Raw genomic sequence first — 17537 nt, forward strand, 5'->3', positions numbered from 1 at the left:
AGAAATTCAGTTCCCTCTCAGACTGTCAAGCAATAGGAACAATAGAGATTACAAACAGAATATTAACATGAAGAGGCAGGCAGGCAGTCGCCCCATTCATTCTCACGGTACTCTGAAAGAAAGCAAGATTCTGTGGAAATAACAGAGGGTTTAGAAACGTCTATTGAGAAAAACATTCCGACAACTGAATAGCTGACCCTTCTGAAAATGATCACAGGGAATTAAATCGCCTTGTAATTACTGAACGGAAGAGGTCAAATAGGGGAAAAGTGAGATGAGACTGATCAGATTGCGCTAGGTAATAAAATTACTCACCTGAAAATATCATTTGGACTTGTCAGCAGACATTCTCACCTACTCACGTCATGTAGGCTAGGAAGCTTCATATTTAAGTAATTAAAAAATAAATAAAGGAAGTGGCTTGTGCCTGCTAAGCCACTACTTCTCCGGAGGAGAGTTTTGCTGCTAATGCTGGGATGGCTTGAGAGCAAAGACGACAGGCACAGAGTACGCAGGCGTGTCTTGCAGGAATGTGAGGCTTAGTGCCTGCTCCTTTGTGCAATACTTTTGCAAAAGGCAAGGGAGGCTTATTAGTTACTGAGCCTTATTTGCTCCCCTGCTGAGCTGCTTTGTATTCCAGCTTGGGTTTTTTCCACTCCGACATACACACTTGCAGTGCCAGAGTCAGATGCTGCTACACAAAAGATCCCCTGACTGCTCTGGTTTGCTGGGAAGGAAGCATTAGCCTCTTAGTGGCACATCCTGATGGCATGGACTAATTTTCTATTTTAAGGCGGAATACTGCTCATACTCTGACACACAGAGCTGGATTTTACACACTGAGAGATTGTTTTCTATACCTGTTCTCTTTAGATATTTGAAATCTGGGTGTGTGTTTTTTAAAAAAAGGAAAAGGAAACACTGAATTGCCTTCTGACATGCTCTTTCTCTGGTTCCAATCCTGAACAGTATTTCCTTCATAGTGAATACTGTTCCTCTGCTTTGAGGATTGTGTAGAATCAACCTATATCCTAGAGATTATTGTTCTCACTGATGGTGTAGTCAGTCCAGTTATCTCCAACCTTGGGTTCTCAATGCTGTTAGACCACAATTCCTGTCATCCTTGACCATTAGATAAGCTACTAGGATGACAGGAGTTGCACTCCAACAACATCTGGAGACCCAAGGTTTGAAAAATACTGGCGGTCAGGGACGGGGAACCAGTGGTTGTCTAGATGTTGTTGGCCTTTAGGTCCCATCCTTGATCACTGACTATGTATATTCCTGGAGCTCCTTTGTATTTTTAAACATATCACAATATATAACTTGGTATTTTAAATTATATAACCATCTGATTAACATAAGTGACCCTTCTCATTCTCCTTCTCTGTTATTTCTTCAGCAAAAATAAACCAGATCTTTAGTGTGTGAAGGGATGATGATGAGGATGAATTCAATTTTTAACCACCCTTCACCATGTGGTCTGAGGATAGGTTCCAGTAAATTAAACATACAATATTAAAACGGTATGAAGCAAATTACAGTCACAAGAATAGGGTGAGTCCAAAAAACTATCACTCAAGCGTTGAAGGCCAAGGTGTAAAGAAGTGCACCTTCAGCACACAATGTAAACTCAATAGTGAAGGCACCAAACATATCTCTGGGGAGGGAATTCCGCAACATGGGGGTTGACACAGAGAGTGCCTTCTCCTGGGGCAACCCCTCAAACTTCTGTGGACAGTGAAACTACTAAGTGGGCACCCACTCTTCTGAACTGATCATGTGCACTGGGCAATAAAGAATATTTCAATATGCAATTTTCATTCTCTGAAGGTATCTCATGTTTTGTATAGCTTTGAAATTTTCAGGCTGTTAGATCAATACTTGAGGAATTAGAAGTTGAATCTGTTAATTACCCAGATGTGTACATTAGACTCATTAGAGACCAAGGAGTTTAGGGAATGGTTGTATTCCTTTAGCTACTAACCTCCCAAGGAGACATATATAGGAGTCAGACGCATAAACAGTATAATGCTTCGTAAGTCTACTCAGATGTAAACTGTGTTGCATTCAACAGGTCTTACTCACAGGTAAATGCACAGTGGATTACAGCCTTAATCCCATTGATTTCTTTGGTTTTAAATCTATAATCATTACAGTTTAATTCTATACAGATCAATGGGATTAAGGCAGAAATGTAATGGATGTAATGCAATGGGTTTAACACTGTGACTGTGATGTATTTGTATGGCGTAATGGATCAGGGCCAAGGTAGGCTGCCTGTATCAGTGGAAGCTGAGTATTATGCTCCCCCCACCCCACGTTTTGTTAAAATAAGAGCAGCATATACCGTCCTTCTTCCAAACTGGGGAAGGAGGTGTAGGCAAGAGAAGCCTGGAAGCCTAAGAAAACACTGAGTGTCAAATGAGAGACAAGTTGTGAAACTTCCTCCTGAGAAAGTTCTGGCCAGTTATTTGGCTGGAGCAAGTGCCTCAGTCATTTCTCATTAGCCTTAATGACTCAAGAACCATTTCCCCCCTCCTACATCATTAGAAAATTAAGTCATCTGGTTGCAATGGGGCTAAGGGAAAAGGGCAGTGAAATAAACAGAGAAAAGCAATGTCTTGACGACCTTGTCTATGGTGCAATTTTCTATATACATGTATGATGGACGCCTGGGACACAACCTATAAAGGTGCAACCCTGGTGTAGAAAGTTGGTATGGATTTTAATTCTCCAATTCAACTCTCGCTTCCAATAGGAGAGATAGTGGCCTCTGGCTATCTAAATATTGTTGGACTCCAACTCCCATCAGCCCCAACTAGCACAGCTGGGATGATGGGCGCTGTAGTTCTTGTATAGTCCCAGGGATATGGGAGCTGTAGTTCTCCATCCCTGTACTAGGAGTCCACTGGCTGGCCACACAGAAGCCACTGCCTTTTCGCCTCAGGCCCCTCCTGTGTTTGGTGGATAATGAATCTTGCCTACCTTATAGCACTGGTAGGAGGATTACATAGATCATTACATAGACCTAGTGTCTTCCAGATGCTTTGAACTATAATTTCTATAATTCCTGGCAACTGGTCAAGATGGCTGCTGATGGGAACTGCAGTCCAAAACATCTGGAGGGCACCAAATTCAGGAAAACAGACACATGTGTGAAGTGCTCTGAATACTCAAGTGCTTTATTAATGCCAAGTTTTATGACAATTCTGTAAGAATATTCCAAACTGAGCAAAGATAGTCATACCTGCAATGCGGCTATTCAGAGGCAAAAATATCCACATTTGATGGAAATATGCACATGCACAGGGTGAAGGGACATCTGAGTGATGCATGTTTGTGCGTGAATAGGGGGGAAACGGGTATGTCATTTCTGGTTTCTCTGAGGTTCTCATTTTTCCAGTCTAAAGTTCAGTTCTCCACATTTCTGCATCGGTTTGCATTTTAAGAAAATCTTCCTGAAAATTCAGCATTTTAATGTGAATTTCTCCCAATATACACATTTTTGGTGTTATTTTCACTAATATATGCATTTTTATGTACACTTTCCTCTAGTATATGCAGTTTGCATACATATCTCAAGAGTTGCACTGCAAAATTCAGAGGTGTAAATCTTGTGCTTTGGTTCACATATTGTGCACACTAGGTAGATTCACCTTTAAATATCAACTGAATTGTACTTCTCCCCCATTCCTCTCTGCATGAATCATCCCTAGCTCTTCTTTGTTCAAATAACGCCCGCCCTTTCTAGTTTTCTATTCTATAAAACCCATTCTCCTTTTTAGCCATTACATGGCAGCATTTCGGTTGTCAGGATGCTGTTGCCAAGGGAGATAGAATAGATGTGCAGCTGTTTTTTCTTCCACCACCACTTAGATTTGCTGTTGCTATTTACCTGACAGTATGGCCTTTGGCTGTTGAGCGCATCAATGCTAATGCTCTAAGGCATTTCAGAGGAATTGTGGCAATGGCATAATGGCTCCCCAGCATCAAGTACAGCTTGCACAGAACCCTATTGGATGAAGGGTTTTGTTTTATGTCACAAAGGCCGACTCAGAATGTTGAAAGTAGTGGCCGTATAAGGATAGGATCAAAGAGAAATTAAAAGTGGGTTTGGTTGCCTTATCTTTACCATTTCAGACATCTAAATATAGCTGTTTACATGCATCTGAAATGTGTAAATCAGAGGTGGGAAACAGCAGTTCCAGGGCCTGAATGAGGTCTTCCAAGCCCCCTGAGGTCACACACCCTACCCCAGCTCCTAGAGACAAGACACTTGCAAAAATTTCCAGTCTAGAGGGGTCCCACGTGTGCGTGTACACACACACACACACACACACACACACACACACAATCTTCCAAAGTCTCCCCAAGGAAATTTGACCTTTTAGGGTAAAGTTTCCCCCTTCCAGATTAGGATGTTTGCTTGCTGGTTAATTTTCCTTCTAGCTGCCCAGCCTCTTGTGAGACCACAAGAAACCTGTGTGCACCTCCTCAGTCTGTTTTCTAGTTGCTATCCACAGATGGGCAAATTCTGGGCCCCATCGTATGAGTCTTTCTCTTTAAACCAGATTTGGATTGGAAAGCCCCTCAAATAGAGGACTGTACTTTGTCACAAGGGACATATGGACACCAAGGTAGAATTGCGGAACTTCTACAGGAGCCTCAGTGATTTTATATCTTCTGAAGACTTTCACCTAAAGGAATAAATTCACTGGAGCAGCATTCATAGAGGAGAGAAATCACAAAGGCAACATGCTACAGCAGCATTTGAAAAGGGACTTGACAATTTGGCCTCCTAATAGCATGTGTCACTGCAGGTGTTACTAATACAGGGGCGATCACATCTCATTCTTCTGAAGGTCGGATGATCACTACAAGTATCATAAGTTATTCCTCTCCCACTTGATAAAGAAGACAGCACAAGTGGTAAAGGTACAGATAGATTTTTGCCTTCCTCTGAAGTCAGATACCGAACTAGAATAACGGATTGCCTGAGCTGACGTAGTAAATTGTGTGCTTTTACATACAGCAACCTCAGAGAGGACACTGGAACTGCTTTTGCTAATGAGGGCTAAAGCGCTTGGCATTTTAATAGAGAACCTTTATGATCCATTACTTGATTAATTAGATTTGGTAGTTGAGGGCTGAGAATACCGAAATAGCATCTGAAGTACCTCTACAATATCTGCTCTGATGATTCCATGTGGCTGATAAACTAAAAATTCTTGATTCAATATGCAACCGAGCTGTGATTTATTTGGCAATATATTCTGTTTGACTGGTGGTTTATGTTTCCAGTGAGAAATGAATTCTCTTTTTGTAATTCGTTTAACTGTCCTTCACTACCACGGCACATTTCCTTTAGATACCAGAGTGCCTTGTGTGAATATTCATTAGCTAGGAGATGCTAAGGGCATGATCCAGTCAAACTTAAGCACTTTTAATTCTAACAGATTTCAGTAGGTGCTTTTTTTTCCTTAACTTGAGCTGAAATCTGTGGAGGTTTTTATTTTCTAGATGCTCTATTTTTTATTAAACTTAAAAAAAAAATAATTGGATGGATTCCAGTTGGTGCCTCTGCACTAACGGAAGGGCTATTGATTCATTTATAGCATCTGCTAATGGAAGAGGAGAGGAAATGCTTTTTGCCCATTCCTTCTTCTTCCTAACATCCCTTCCCACCCTATTCTGGAAGCAGTTCGAAAGCACGTCGAAGTGCAAGTAGATAAATAGGTACTGCTCCGGTGGGAAGCTAAACGGCGTTTCCGTGCATTGCTCTCGTTCGCCAGAAGTGGCTTAGTCATGCTGGCCACATGACCTGGAAGCTGTACGCCAGATCCCTCAGCCAGTAAACCCCAGAGTCGCCGTGACTGGACCTAATGGTCAGGGGGTCCCTTTACCTTTACCTTTTAAAGGTAAATGATCCCTGGACGGTTAAGTCCAGTCAAAGGTGACTATGGGGTTGTGGCGCTCAACTCGCTTTCAGGCCGAGGGAGCCGGCGTTTGTCCACAGACAGCTTTTCGGGTCATGTGGCCAGCATGACTAAACCGCTTCTGGTGCAACAGGACACCATGACGGAAACCAAAGCGCACAGAAACACTGTTTATTTTCCCGCCGCAGCAATACTATTTACCTACTTGCACTTGTGTGCTTCCGAACTGCTAGGTTGGCAGAAGCTGGGACAGAGCAACGTGAGCTCATCCCATCGCATGAAAACAAGCCACTGACCTTCCGATTAGCAAGCCCAAGAAGCTCAGTGGTTTATACCACAGTGCCACATGCAGGCAAACAGTAGAGAAATACTACTACTACTACTACAACTACTACTACTGATATTAACAATAATACCACATAATCTAGCTCCAAATAATCCCTCTATGCAAATTTAAGAGATCATGACCCTGTCAGGCAGCCAGATAAATTATGTTTTATTGGTAAGAAGTCTTTTATTGGACTCTGATTCTTCCTCCTTCCTCCTCCAGTTTGGAAGGATTTGCTTCTCTTTTAAATGAACTACAGTTTGCTGTGATATTTGAACTTGATAAATTGGCTTCTCCATTGATGGAAAACTTCCGGCTTGGAAGCCCAATGCAGCCCTCCATACCTCTCAATCTGGCCCTTGGGACTCTCACCGAGCCCCTCCAAAGGCAACAACACACACTGGCTGTGATCTGCACTCTGCTCAAGTGTTTCTGTCTAATGTGTCCTTGAACTGTGAGAATGCCCCTTGCTTGCCTGGATGGAAAGATGTGAGTGTGCAGAAACCTTGTATTTTTGCGTAGGTGGAACATAGCCTATTAAACAAAGGTTTATTTAATTATTCTATCCCCTTTTGCTTCTGGTCCTGCTATTGGCATGTGGCCCTTGGAAGGAGTTCCTGCTCCAGCTCTGCTCCATATCACGACCCTTTACAACCAGTGTGGGGAACCTTTGCCTTTCCAGATGCATCTGAACCACAACTCCATCATCCCTGGCCATTGGCCATGCTTGCTACAGCCGATGGGAGCTATAGTTCAGCAACATCTGGAAGGTCAAAGGTTCCCTACCCCTGCTTTACAATAAGGAATATTGAATTTAGACTTTCTTTTTTACTAATAGCATAGTAAACACAGTATCATCTGAAATCTTGTTTGATTAATTTGTTTAGTACTGATTCGCAGGGGAAGCCATCAAAAACTCCACAAAATATTAAAACACAAGCCTTCAGTTAACCACAACTTTCCATGACGGAATGCTCTCCAAACAAAACATCAAGGTATCTGCACAACCTGTTTTTGCCGCTTTGCTCCCTGCCCTTGGTTTTTTTACTGCCCTCATGCTGCACACTATTGATTTTTCATTGAAATCCTGGAAACATTAGCCATGTACTTGGAACACTCTGCTTCTCTTAGTTCTGAAAGGCTGCCTCAGTGGACTAGAAATATAAACAGCTAGAGCCAAATGGGTATCAGAGGAGGGATTCATAAATATGAGGAACTCAGGACTCAGCTACATGTACAAGAGAAATGTGTAGCACAGCCTTCTGGGACTGGAGCACTTCAGGATGCAGGTGACCAACTGCATAACTGAGTGGTGCCTCCAAGTCAACCATGGGTTCTTGAGCAGACTGTTCTGTGATCATGGAGGGAGAAATGCAATTCAGTTTGCATTTAAAGGCAAACCTACCTAATTTGCACCCTCCGAAACAATATATGAACCGAAACACAGCCATCTTTCAAAATCCACATTTCTCCAGCAAAGCAGTGTGCGCAGAAATGGGTAAAGTGTGCATAAAAATGTATAGATTTGTGGAAATAACATACAACAATACACCAGGGAAAATTGCTTTGCAAAAATGTGCATTATTACCCAAGATTAAATGCAATGTGTGCACTAGGAGAAATTCAAAATAAAATGCTGATGAATTTCCTTGACGGTTATTTCTGCAGTTTACAACCTATTATAAAACACTGAATAGGACATGACAAAATACCAAAATTAAAACATTACAAATGAAAATCAAATACAAACTACAATAAAGATAAAACTGCACACTGATAAAACATTAGCAATAAAAATCAAACAGAAAACTGCAATAAATGTTCCACATATCATTAGCAACAATTTATTTATTTTTGAATGCATATCCTGCCCTTCCTCCCTAATGAGCCTTCTGAGATCAAAGCTGCACTCTCTCCCTGCAGTACCATTTCCCAATCTTCTGCTTTACTCTCAAGCATTACCACTAACCGTAACACAGTGAATCCCCAGCCAACCATTGGTCACAAAGCAAACATCTGGGGTTAGATCCCGACTAAGTTAGTTGCGCTTAATTCCTGTTGAAAGAGATGGGGTTCAAGTTACATCATGGTTAGCCTGTCCTATTGATTTCAATGGGGCCTGAGATCAACCCGCAGGCTGCTTATTCAACGTTTGCCCACATGTTGAGCACAACGATATTTACTTTGGGGTAAATGTGCATGGGATTTCACTGAGCCTCTGGAGCCGACTCAAAGAGCCCCAGGAGACTGCAATGCGCGATCCTTCTGAATGTCTGGCTCTGCTTTCAATTCAGCTATCTTTAAATGAGACCCCCCTTCTTATTCTCTGTTAACACCAAGGAATCTTCAAAAGCTTTATTGATTTTAGTGAATAGATACTAATGTCTCCATTTGCAAAGGACAGTTTCATCCATTAATCCATTAATCAAAAATTACTTTATTTCTGTATTGATCTACTGCTACTACCCTTGTTACAGGTCTCCCTGAATTATTAGTATGCAATAATAAGAGCTGTGCAATTAAGAGTGGAGCGAACCTAATGACAAATTATAAATTGGGGATTTCAGTGGTTTGAACCAATTGCAATTAACACTGCTGCTGCAGAGTGGATACGCAGGCTCCCCCCCCCCCCCCCGATTAACTACACAAAATGTACCAAGCGTAAAGTGGTGTGTGTGAAAAACTGAAACAAATAGGGGAGTCATGTCAGGCAGATGCTCCATTCATCCCCTTGCCTGAACTGAAGTGTCCAGATCAGATCGTTATATCGGGGCTGTTTGCCACAAGCAAAACAGTGAAGCGTGCTTATGCCCCAGGGACATCAATGCAGCACAGCTGCATCCCACTGATGTCAGCAGCAGTTGACACATGTGTGATCATCACATTCAAGAGATCAAGCCCAACAGGTGGAGATTTCATATCATCTGAACTGCCTCAGCCACTTTTCCTTTCTTGTCTTTAAAGATTTTAATTGAGGTAATTTACGCTACACCCACAAATCTAAAAGTGAAGTTGATAGCTATTTTTCCACTGTAGCTTTCCTAAAACAGACAAATAAACTTCAAGCACATTTCCCTTTCTCTTTTTAAAATTTATTCACCTCTCTGACAAAGGCTGTGTCAGTCAGCATTCACAGTTTCAGTATGAAAAACGGAAAACATTCTGCAGCATGTGAGTGTAGGATGCTCCCAGATTTGCTTTGCTTGAAAAATTAAAACTCAGAAGCAGCAGAAGACCCACATTTAGGTCTGAGATGCAGTTACACTTTTCAGTAGAGAACGAGTTCTTCCCCTTGGTTGCAAGCCATTGAGTGGTGGGAGCAATGTGAAAGGGTTTAAATGCTCATGTGGAACAAGTCCTAAATGTGCTTAGCTTTCTCTGAATTGTGCTCAAATGCAGTGGTCCAGGGGAGGGCACTAATGGCTGGTGGGCATTGTTGCTCCCTGGGCTTCCCGACAGCATGCATTGCTGCTGGTCACTGAGAGGGGAAGGGGCAAGACGGAGGGGAATTCAGCACATCATGGGAGCAGCAGTAGGGGCATCAGATTCACCGTGTCAAGCTCCTCGCTGCCTTGCCCCTTGCTCTCCCCTGCACTTGGTAACCAGCAGTGTTGTGTGACACTGGGAAGCCAGGTGAGCTGCCCTGACCTTGCTGCTCCTCTGGCTACTACTGGTGGAGGGGCAACTGGGGAGGAAGGCAGCTCCAGGCCCCTTTTTGGAGGAGGGGCAATAGCATTACCTGCTGGAGCACCAGGATAACCAATGGTCCCTCCTTGGTCTGGTAGGTGCATGAAGTTATAATGAGGCTGTGGGTTAAACCACAGAGTCTAGGGCTTGCTGATCAGAAGGTCGGCGGTTCGAATCCCTGCCACGAGGTGAGCTCCCGTTGCTCGGTCCCAGCTCCTGCCCACCTAGCAGTTCGAAAGCACGTCAAAGTGCAAGTAGATAAATAGAGACCACTCCAGCGGGAAGGTAAACGGCGTTTCTGTACACTGCTCTGGTTCGCCAGAAGCGGCTTTGTCATGCTGGCCACATGACCCGGAAGCTGTCTGCGGACAAACGCCGGCTCCCTCGGCCTGAAAGCAAGATGAGCGGCGCAACCCCAGAGTCGTCCGTGACTGGACTTAACTGTCAGGGGTACCTTTACCTTTATTGTTTATGGCAGTTCAGTATACAGGAAGTCAGAATGAGGCCTGTGTCTTAGTATATTGCCTGATCCTAATTAACAGGGTATTATGCTATGTACTGTTGCGCTCTCTCTCTCTCTCTCTCTCTGTATGTGTGTAATGAAACAACACTTGCCTGCATTTTGGACACTCCTGCACATCAGACTCCACCCCTGAACCAAGCCCAAATGTATTCTTAAATATGTGCTAGTTATGGGTGGAAGGAGGGGAGTGAGGAAGTTTAGGGATTAGGGGTGTCTTTTGCAATTGCTTCCTTGCTAGGCTACTGAGAACATTTAATAGTGCAAAAATGCTGTGCTATCTTTCCCCCGCTAACATGCCCCTGGTGTTACAGGCCATTTATTGTACCTTTATTCAAAAAGTATCCCTGCTGGGAGCTGTCCATGCACATTTGCTCGCTGCCAATTTCTCTGCCAGAAGCACGTAGATGGACCTTACGACTATTTCCTCAAGGTAACCTTGGCCACAAGATATTTATCAGCAAGGGTAATAAAATGTAAAACTTGAAAGGGGAGGGAGAACAAACAGCCAGTTGTCTAACCCTCACAGTTTATGTGTGTAAATTATCAGTTAATAACCAGGCTTGCCAAGCTAATCTAAACCAGTCTTCACCAACCTGGTGCCCTCCAGTATTGGACAACAACTTCCACCAGTGAGGCTGTATAGTCCAAAATGTCTGGAGGGCACCAAGTGCATAATGAAAGTAGCACGGCATTAGACAGAGGGGCACGGGTGGCGCTGTGGTCTAAACCACAGAGCCTAGGGGTTGCCGATCAGAAGGTCGGCGGTTCGAATCCCCACGACGGGGTGAGTTCCTGTTGCTCGGTCCCAGCTCCTGCCAACCTAGCAGTTCAAAAGCACATCAAAGTGCAAGTAGATAAATAGGAATTGATCTGGCGAGAAGGTAAACGGCGTTTCCGTGCGCTGCTCTGGTTCGCCAGAAGCGGCTTAGTCATGGTGGCCACATGACCCAGAAGCTGTCTGTGGACACACACCGGCTCCCTCGGCCTATAGAGCAAGATGAGCGCCGCAACCCTAGAGTCATCCACGACTGGACCTAACGGTCAGGGGTACCTTTACCTTTACGGCATTAGACACATTTTAAAAGTTAGGTCTGTTATATATATATCTGCACACAAAATGGACCAATAGCTATTATGCTAACAAAGAAAAGGCCAAGGATCATTTGAAAGCAAAATATCTAGGCTTGAATGTACATGTGGCAAGCCTGGGCAGTGGCAGCATTCTGAGGCCACAGCCTCACCAAACATTCAAAGATCCTGGGAACTGTAGTTTGTTAAGGGTGCTGAGAATTAGGAGACCCCTATTCCCCCCCCCCCAGAGCTTTAATTCCCAGAGATCCTTGGGAAGAAGGCTCAATTGTTAAACTACTTCGGGAATTGTAGCTCTGAGGGGTCTCCTAACACCTCCCAGCATTCTTAACGAACTACAATTCCCATAATGCTTTGGGGCAAGCCATGACAGTTAAAGTGGTATCATAGTGTTTTAAATGCATGGTGTGGATGCAGCCTGAGGTGAGCCAGGGCATTCCTGAATCTGCACAGTCCTGACCTCACTGCCACCCAGCCTCACCCCTGCCCCATCTAGGTAACCTACAGTGATGGTGGGAGGGCAGCTCTGTGGTTCTGCCCCACCATGCTGACCACTGCTGCTTTAAAACAAAATGCATTGATTTGAGGGTATCTTGATTACAATCTCTCTCTCCCCCTGCCCCCACGATGGACGCATACCCCATGGCAGGAAGATCTATCCATCACATTTGTATTCCAGCCTGAGGCTGCATGCCCACATAGAGCTATTTTGCTTGATCTTCATAACAACCTTCTGTAGTAGGTTAGACTGAGAGGTAGTAAGTGATTTGCCAAAGGCCACCCCAGTGAGCAGGAATTTGAATCCAAGTCTGCTTACCCCAAGTCAAACAATCTTTCCTATGAACTTGTTGATTCTTTCTAATTTGATTATTTTTAGATCATAATGGGTGCAAGACATATTTCTTTTCTCATTAATTGCAAAACCACATGGATCAGGTTCCATCTGTCTCTGAGTGGAATCTCCCCTCTTCCCCCGCCGCTCCAACACACACACACACACACACACACACAAACACACCTTATTTTCTCTGCTTTCAGAAACTCTTAGTGCATTAGCTTTTCCTTTGCCAGGGTTGTATTTCTGACAGCAAATTGTCAAGCAAACAAAACCCTCTTGCCAGCGCTGCAGCTCTTATCTCTTACAGTCAGTCTCACAGTCCAGACTGCAGCTGAAACCGACAGGAAAACTCTTGGCCCAAGCAAGCCAAATACTCTCAATTGTTATTATAATAATAATGTCACATGAATTTTGCAGCAGACCACAGATGTCTTAGCCACGCAGATCAGCCAGGCAACCGGGGAAAAGATGTTGCGCAGACAAGTGCTCTTTCATTGCTGTTGCTGAAAGCCAAACTGGACCATGTGTATATTATTCTTGTTCTATCCATAGAGTTTCGGTAGGTCAGCAGCAATCTATTAATAACACATTTTTAATTACCATTCAAAATGAAGCAAGCAGATAAGCCTCAGCTACACAGATGAAACGGATGTGGACTGTAACAAAATGTTGCAACATGTAGGGCTCCTGATTCTAGCCACCCAGAGACACTGCCTTTCCATAGCCTGTACTCTATTCCATTCTCCACACCCTTCAGTTCTCACTGAAAGGGAAGCCTACCCAATTTGCATTTTCTGAAACAAGATGTGGACTGAAACACACCTATCCTCTGCAATTTGCATTTCTCCAGATTTTCCAATGAGGTTCTCCTGCCGCACGATTTGTACAATATGCATATACTGGGGAAAGTGTGCATTTAAAAACGAATATACAAGTGAAAATAACACATCAAAAATGCATTACATTGGTTTGCAGAAAGGTGTGCGTTAGGAAAAACTGCATATATATTAGGAGAAATTTGCATTAAAATGCTGGTGAGGATTTAAAAAATAAATAAATAAATCTCAAACTAATGTAGAGAAATGAATTGAAGACTGGAAAAATGAGACACCCAGAGAGAAATGAAATTGACAGATTCGCCCATCTGCACCTGCACCTCAATGGTCAGTCAGTATTCCACACCCACTGAGCATGCTCAGCCCTCTCTGGTCTACTTTGGGTGGTGCATTTACCTCCTCCAGTAAACGTGTGGCATGCAGCCATTAATATTTCTCACCCTGTACACCCTCCTTTTTAAATGTAAGTCACATTAGGTTACTGTGTGTCACAAGCTGAAATAAATAAATAAATAAATAAATAATAAATAATAATAATAATAATACAATGTGATTTTATCCTTTCTACCTGCAACTGTTTTATTGATTGCTTGTTTTTTGAGATTGCTTATGTATTACCATATATTTTGAGCACTGCTTTAGGGAATAGCTTATGCATTCCCTAAATCGGGGGTCAGCAACCTGCGGCTCCGGAGCCACATGCGGCTCTCTGACAGGTCTCCCGCGGCTCCAGCATGCCCCCTTTCAATGCCCTTTCAATAATAATTAAATGGTTATCGGCAAAAAAGGGGGGCCAAAAAAACCATGAATAATCCGCATCAACGTTGAACAGCTGGGCGGTCTTTCTCAGCCCTCTCGGGGTTCCCAAGGACAGACCCAAGATTGATGTCCACCTTGACCACTCCCAGAGAGAGGAAGCGACTTCTTCACACCAATAAGCGTGTGGGGAGGGCTGAGCTTTTACCACCTCGGCGTGCCGATTGGCAGGACAGATCGCCCGCCTTGGCGCATAGGCTCAGAGCCGGGGCCTTACCGCCGAGGTAGCCACTGAGGATGAAGGCGGGAGGCGGGCACGGGAGAGCGACGCTTCGCCCGGCCAATGAGCCGCCGGGATGCCTGTTCCTGTTTGAGGGGAACGTGCCAATGAGGGTGGCGTTAGGGCGGGGAGAAGAAGGAGCTGGGCTTTGCGAGTTATCGAGAGAGAGAGAGAGAGAGAGAGAGAGAGAGAGAGAGAGAGAGAGAGAGAGAGAAAAGAGTCGGGATAATAAAGGCGGCGGGAGGTGGCGGCGGCGGCGATTGGAGCGGCCCCTGTCGGGCGGAATCCTTTTCAAAGCGGGAGGGCGGAGCAGGCGGGCCTGGCGTCGCCATGACGGGAGGGCGGTGATGGTCGGCGACAGGATGAAGTAGAGCTGCTTTGGGGGGTGGCGGCGAAAACGTCCGGGCTGCTTCTGAAACCTCCGCCAACCGGTGCTTCGCCAGCGCTCGCTGCGGGCGGTGTACATGCTCAACGACGGCCCCAAGGGCGGCTCGGGGGCCCGGAGCCCCGAGGCCGCCGCACTGCGGTGCCTGGCGCAATTTCCCCCCCAAAAAAAACCTGTTTTTTGCTTTTTTGCTTTTTGCCTTGCTCTCCCACCCCCCCTCTCTTTTTCTTCCTCCCCTCCTTTTTTAATCCAAGGGGAGAAATCCCATTTTTAAAACAAACAAACAAACGAAAAACAAACAAACACCCCCCACAGCTGCTGCAGCCACTCTATTTGAATTTTTATTATTACCCTTTTCTCCCTCTATCCCCCCTTTTTCTTTTCTCTTCCCTTTTTTTTCAAAAAAAGGAAAAAGAAGAAAAAGATTTTCCCCCTTTATTTTTATTTTTTAAACTACTACATATTTTTAATAGATATCCTCCCCACCCCACCCCACCCCCAATTTATATTTTTCCACCCCACTTTTCCATTCCCACCCCCCCTTTTTCTTTCTTTATTAGTTCGCTTGCCAACCTATCTTAGAGGGGGAAGCCCTCTCTCCCACCCACCACACCCCCCCCAAACAACTTTGAGCTGAACCCCCAAAAACGGGGGTAGATCACTGCTGAAAGTAGATCACAGTTTCTTGGGAGTTGGCCACCCCTGGTATAAGACATGTAACTAGAATAAAAAATTTAAAAAACCAAGCAAATAATTGTAATAACTACTGTAATAAAGCACTGCTATAATTATATATAATTTCCCTAAAATTTTGGTTTCATTCACCTTTCCGTGCTGAAATGTCACAACCTGAACGACCATGGCTCCCCCCCCCCCAGTTTTGATCCTGGGTACGCCCCTGAGTCAATGCAAAAAAGTAAGAACTTATTCTTGTTGTTTTTACTAATTATACTTTGCATTGGCTCCTATATGTTATTTATTATTATTGCATTAAGGTAAGAAACAATATATGCAGCGTTATATTTGTTTTAAATGTCGCAATGGTTTTGCGGCTCCCAGTTGTTGTTTTTTCCTTTGGAAACGGGTCCAAGTGGCTCTTTGTGTCTTAAAGGTTGCAGACCCCTGCCCTAAATGAACAGAAATGTTGGGCTCAAGCTATCGGAAGCTTTCTTGGTACCGTAATAAACAAACACCTTACATTTTGTTATGAAAGCAGGAGGCTAATGCTGATATTCAGTCACTGGCACTTATGCCCCCCACCCCTGTCAAAAACTGTGCATCAATTTAAGCTCCCAAGTAGTCATCAAGGGCAGTCCCAGGTAGAGGAGTAGCACTGACAGGCTGATTGCATGCATGCAGCACAGCAGCTCCCATTTAAGCTAATAGGGCCAGCACCAGAATAATGGCAGGTAGGTAGACAAATTAATAAAGGAGATTTAGCACTGCAGGCTCTTAGTGGGTGGGCAGCACTTTCATTTAAAAAATAAATATAATATTATTTATAAAGCACACAGCCCCACAGCCTGCAGGGCGAGGAAGAATAATTCCATTATAAAAACATTAGAAACATTCGAAGTGTAGAATACCAAAGTAACGAGGAACAAAGGGAATCCAAGTCCAGGAGAAGGTTGAAGTGGATGCCAGCAAGACAGAAAGGAAGCCTCTTATAAAGAACATTCAGGTTATTTTATTAAAAATCAGCATGAACAATTTTTTTTTTTTAAAGAGAGAGAATAGACTTTGTCTGCATTCATGACAGGCTATTTTGTTGGAAATTCAAGTTTTCATCATGCTGAAAAGAAAGAAATAACCCACGTAGGTGAACTGTGGTCCTGGAATGATGGGATGCTGAAGTCTTGATTAGGACTGGGCCTCTGAAGCACATTAAGCCTCTCAAGAGGTCAGCCTTTGAGGTTAATTGCAAAATGCTACATATTCCACAAGGATGCAGTTGTTTGGCAGTGGTAAACATGTGCCAAATGTTCAGTCCCTTCTCAAAAATGCACTAAAGGGATGCAGTACACTGTTCCTGCTCACGTCATTTTAGGAATCACAGGGACCTCATTTAGGCTTTATACTTGTCAAGTAGCTTATGGACCTAGACGAACCAGGGTTGTGTTTTTGCATGAAACACAATTGGCTGCAATTGGTACTTTGGATTACAGTAAGCAATATTCTCAAATACCAGATGCTATAATAAGAACCAGCTATCGATTTAAATAAGCTGAACTTTAAAAGAAGTGTTATAACGCATACTGAATCAGGGATCATTTTTTATCACGTTCTCATGCGGAAGGCAAGTTGGCCTAACATTATGTCTTCTTACACAATGAGCCAGAAACCAGTTATATGCTCAGCTGACTATGGACTACAGGGCCTGTTTACCGAGTGGTGACTAACCATAGTGTCAAGGCCAGCCCAATACATTTTGCCGCCCGTGTTGAAGGGCAACGCCCTCCCCATTGCACAAAAGAAGACAAAACTATTTTCAACACGGGTGATCTGCAGCATCCTTAAGGCAGCAAGCTGTCCTCACAACACCTCACTGCCACCCACTCCACCAACCACCTGCCAGCTGCTTAATGGTAGGGCCGGCCTTGCATAATTTTATGCTAATTGTGCACCATATCTGAAATAAGAACAGCCTACTGGATCAGGTGAATAACCCATACAGTCCAGCATCCTGTTCTCACAGTGGCCAACCAACCAGCCTGCAGAAGGTGAGCAGCACCAGAGCACCTTCTCCGCCCATGGTTTCCGGCAGTTGGTATTCGGAAGCATTGCTGCTTCCAGCTGTGGAGGCAGAGCATGGCATCATGGCTAGTAAAAAAAGGTAAAAGGTAAAGGACCATGGATGGCTAAGTCCAGTCAAAGGT

The 17537-nt window shown here is 44.0% G+C and overlaps 1 protein-coding gene across 3 annotated transcripts in view; it reads right to left on the minus strand.

Annotated features, from left to right (window-relative positions):
- The window catches only part of TMEM108 (transmembrane protein 108), a 178632-nt gene that overhangs the window by 20418 nt on the left and 140677 nt on the right, over positions 1-17537 (minus strand). Inside the window, exon 1 of one of the 3 annotated variants that reach the window (XM_033166351.1) lies at positions 316-676. The exons of the other annotated variants lie outside the window; for them this stretch is intronic. Within the exon in view, the coding sequence (XP_033022242.1) occupies positions 316-328 (13 nt within the window). The 5' untranslated portion in view covers positions 329-676. Of the gene's footprint in view, positions 1-315; positions 677-17537 lie in introns of those variants that run through there. 3 annotated transcript variants of the gene reach the window in all.

The sequence above is a fragment of the Lacerta agilis genome, chromosome 12 (genome assembly GCF_009819535.1).
Source record: "Lacerta agilis isolate rLacAgi1 chromosome 12, rLacAgi1.pri, whole genome shotgun sequence".
NCBI classification, from domain to species: Eukaryota; Metazoa; Chordata; class Lepidosauria; order Squamata; family Lacertidae; genus Lacerta; species Lacerta agilis.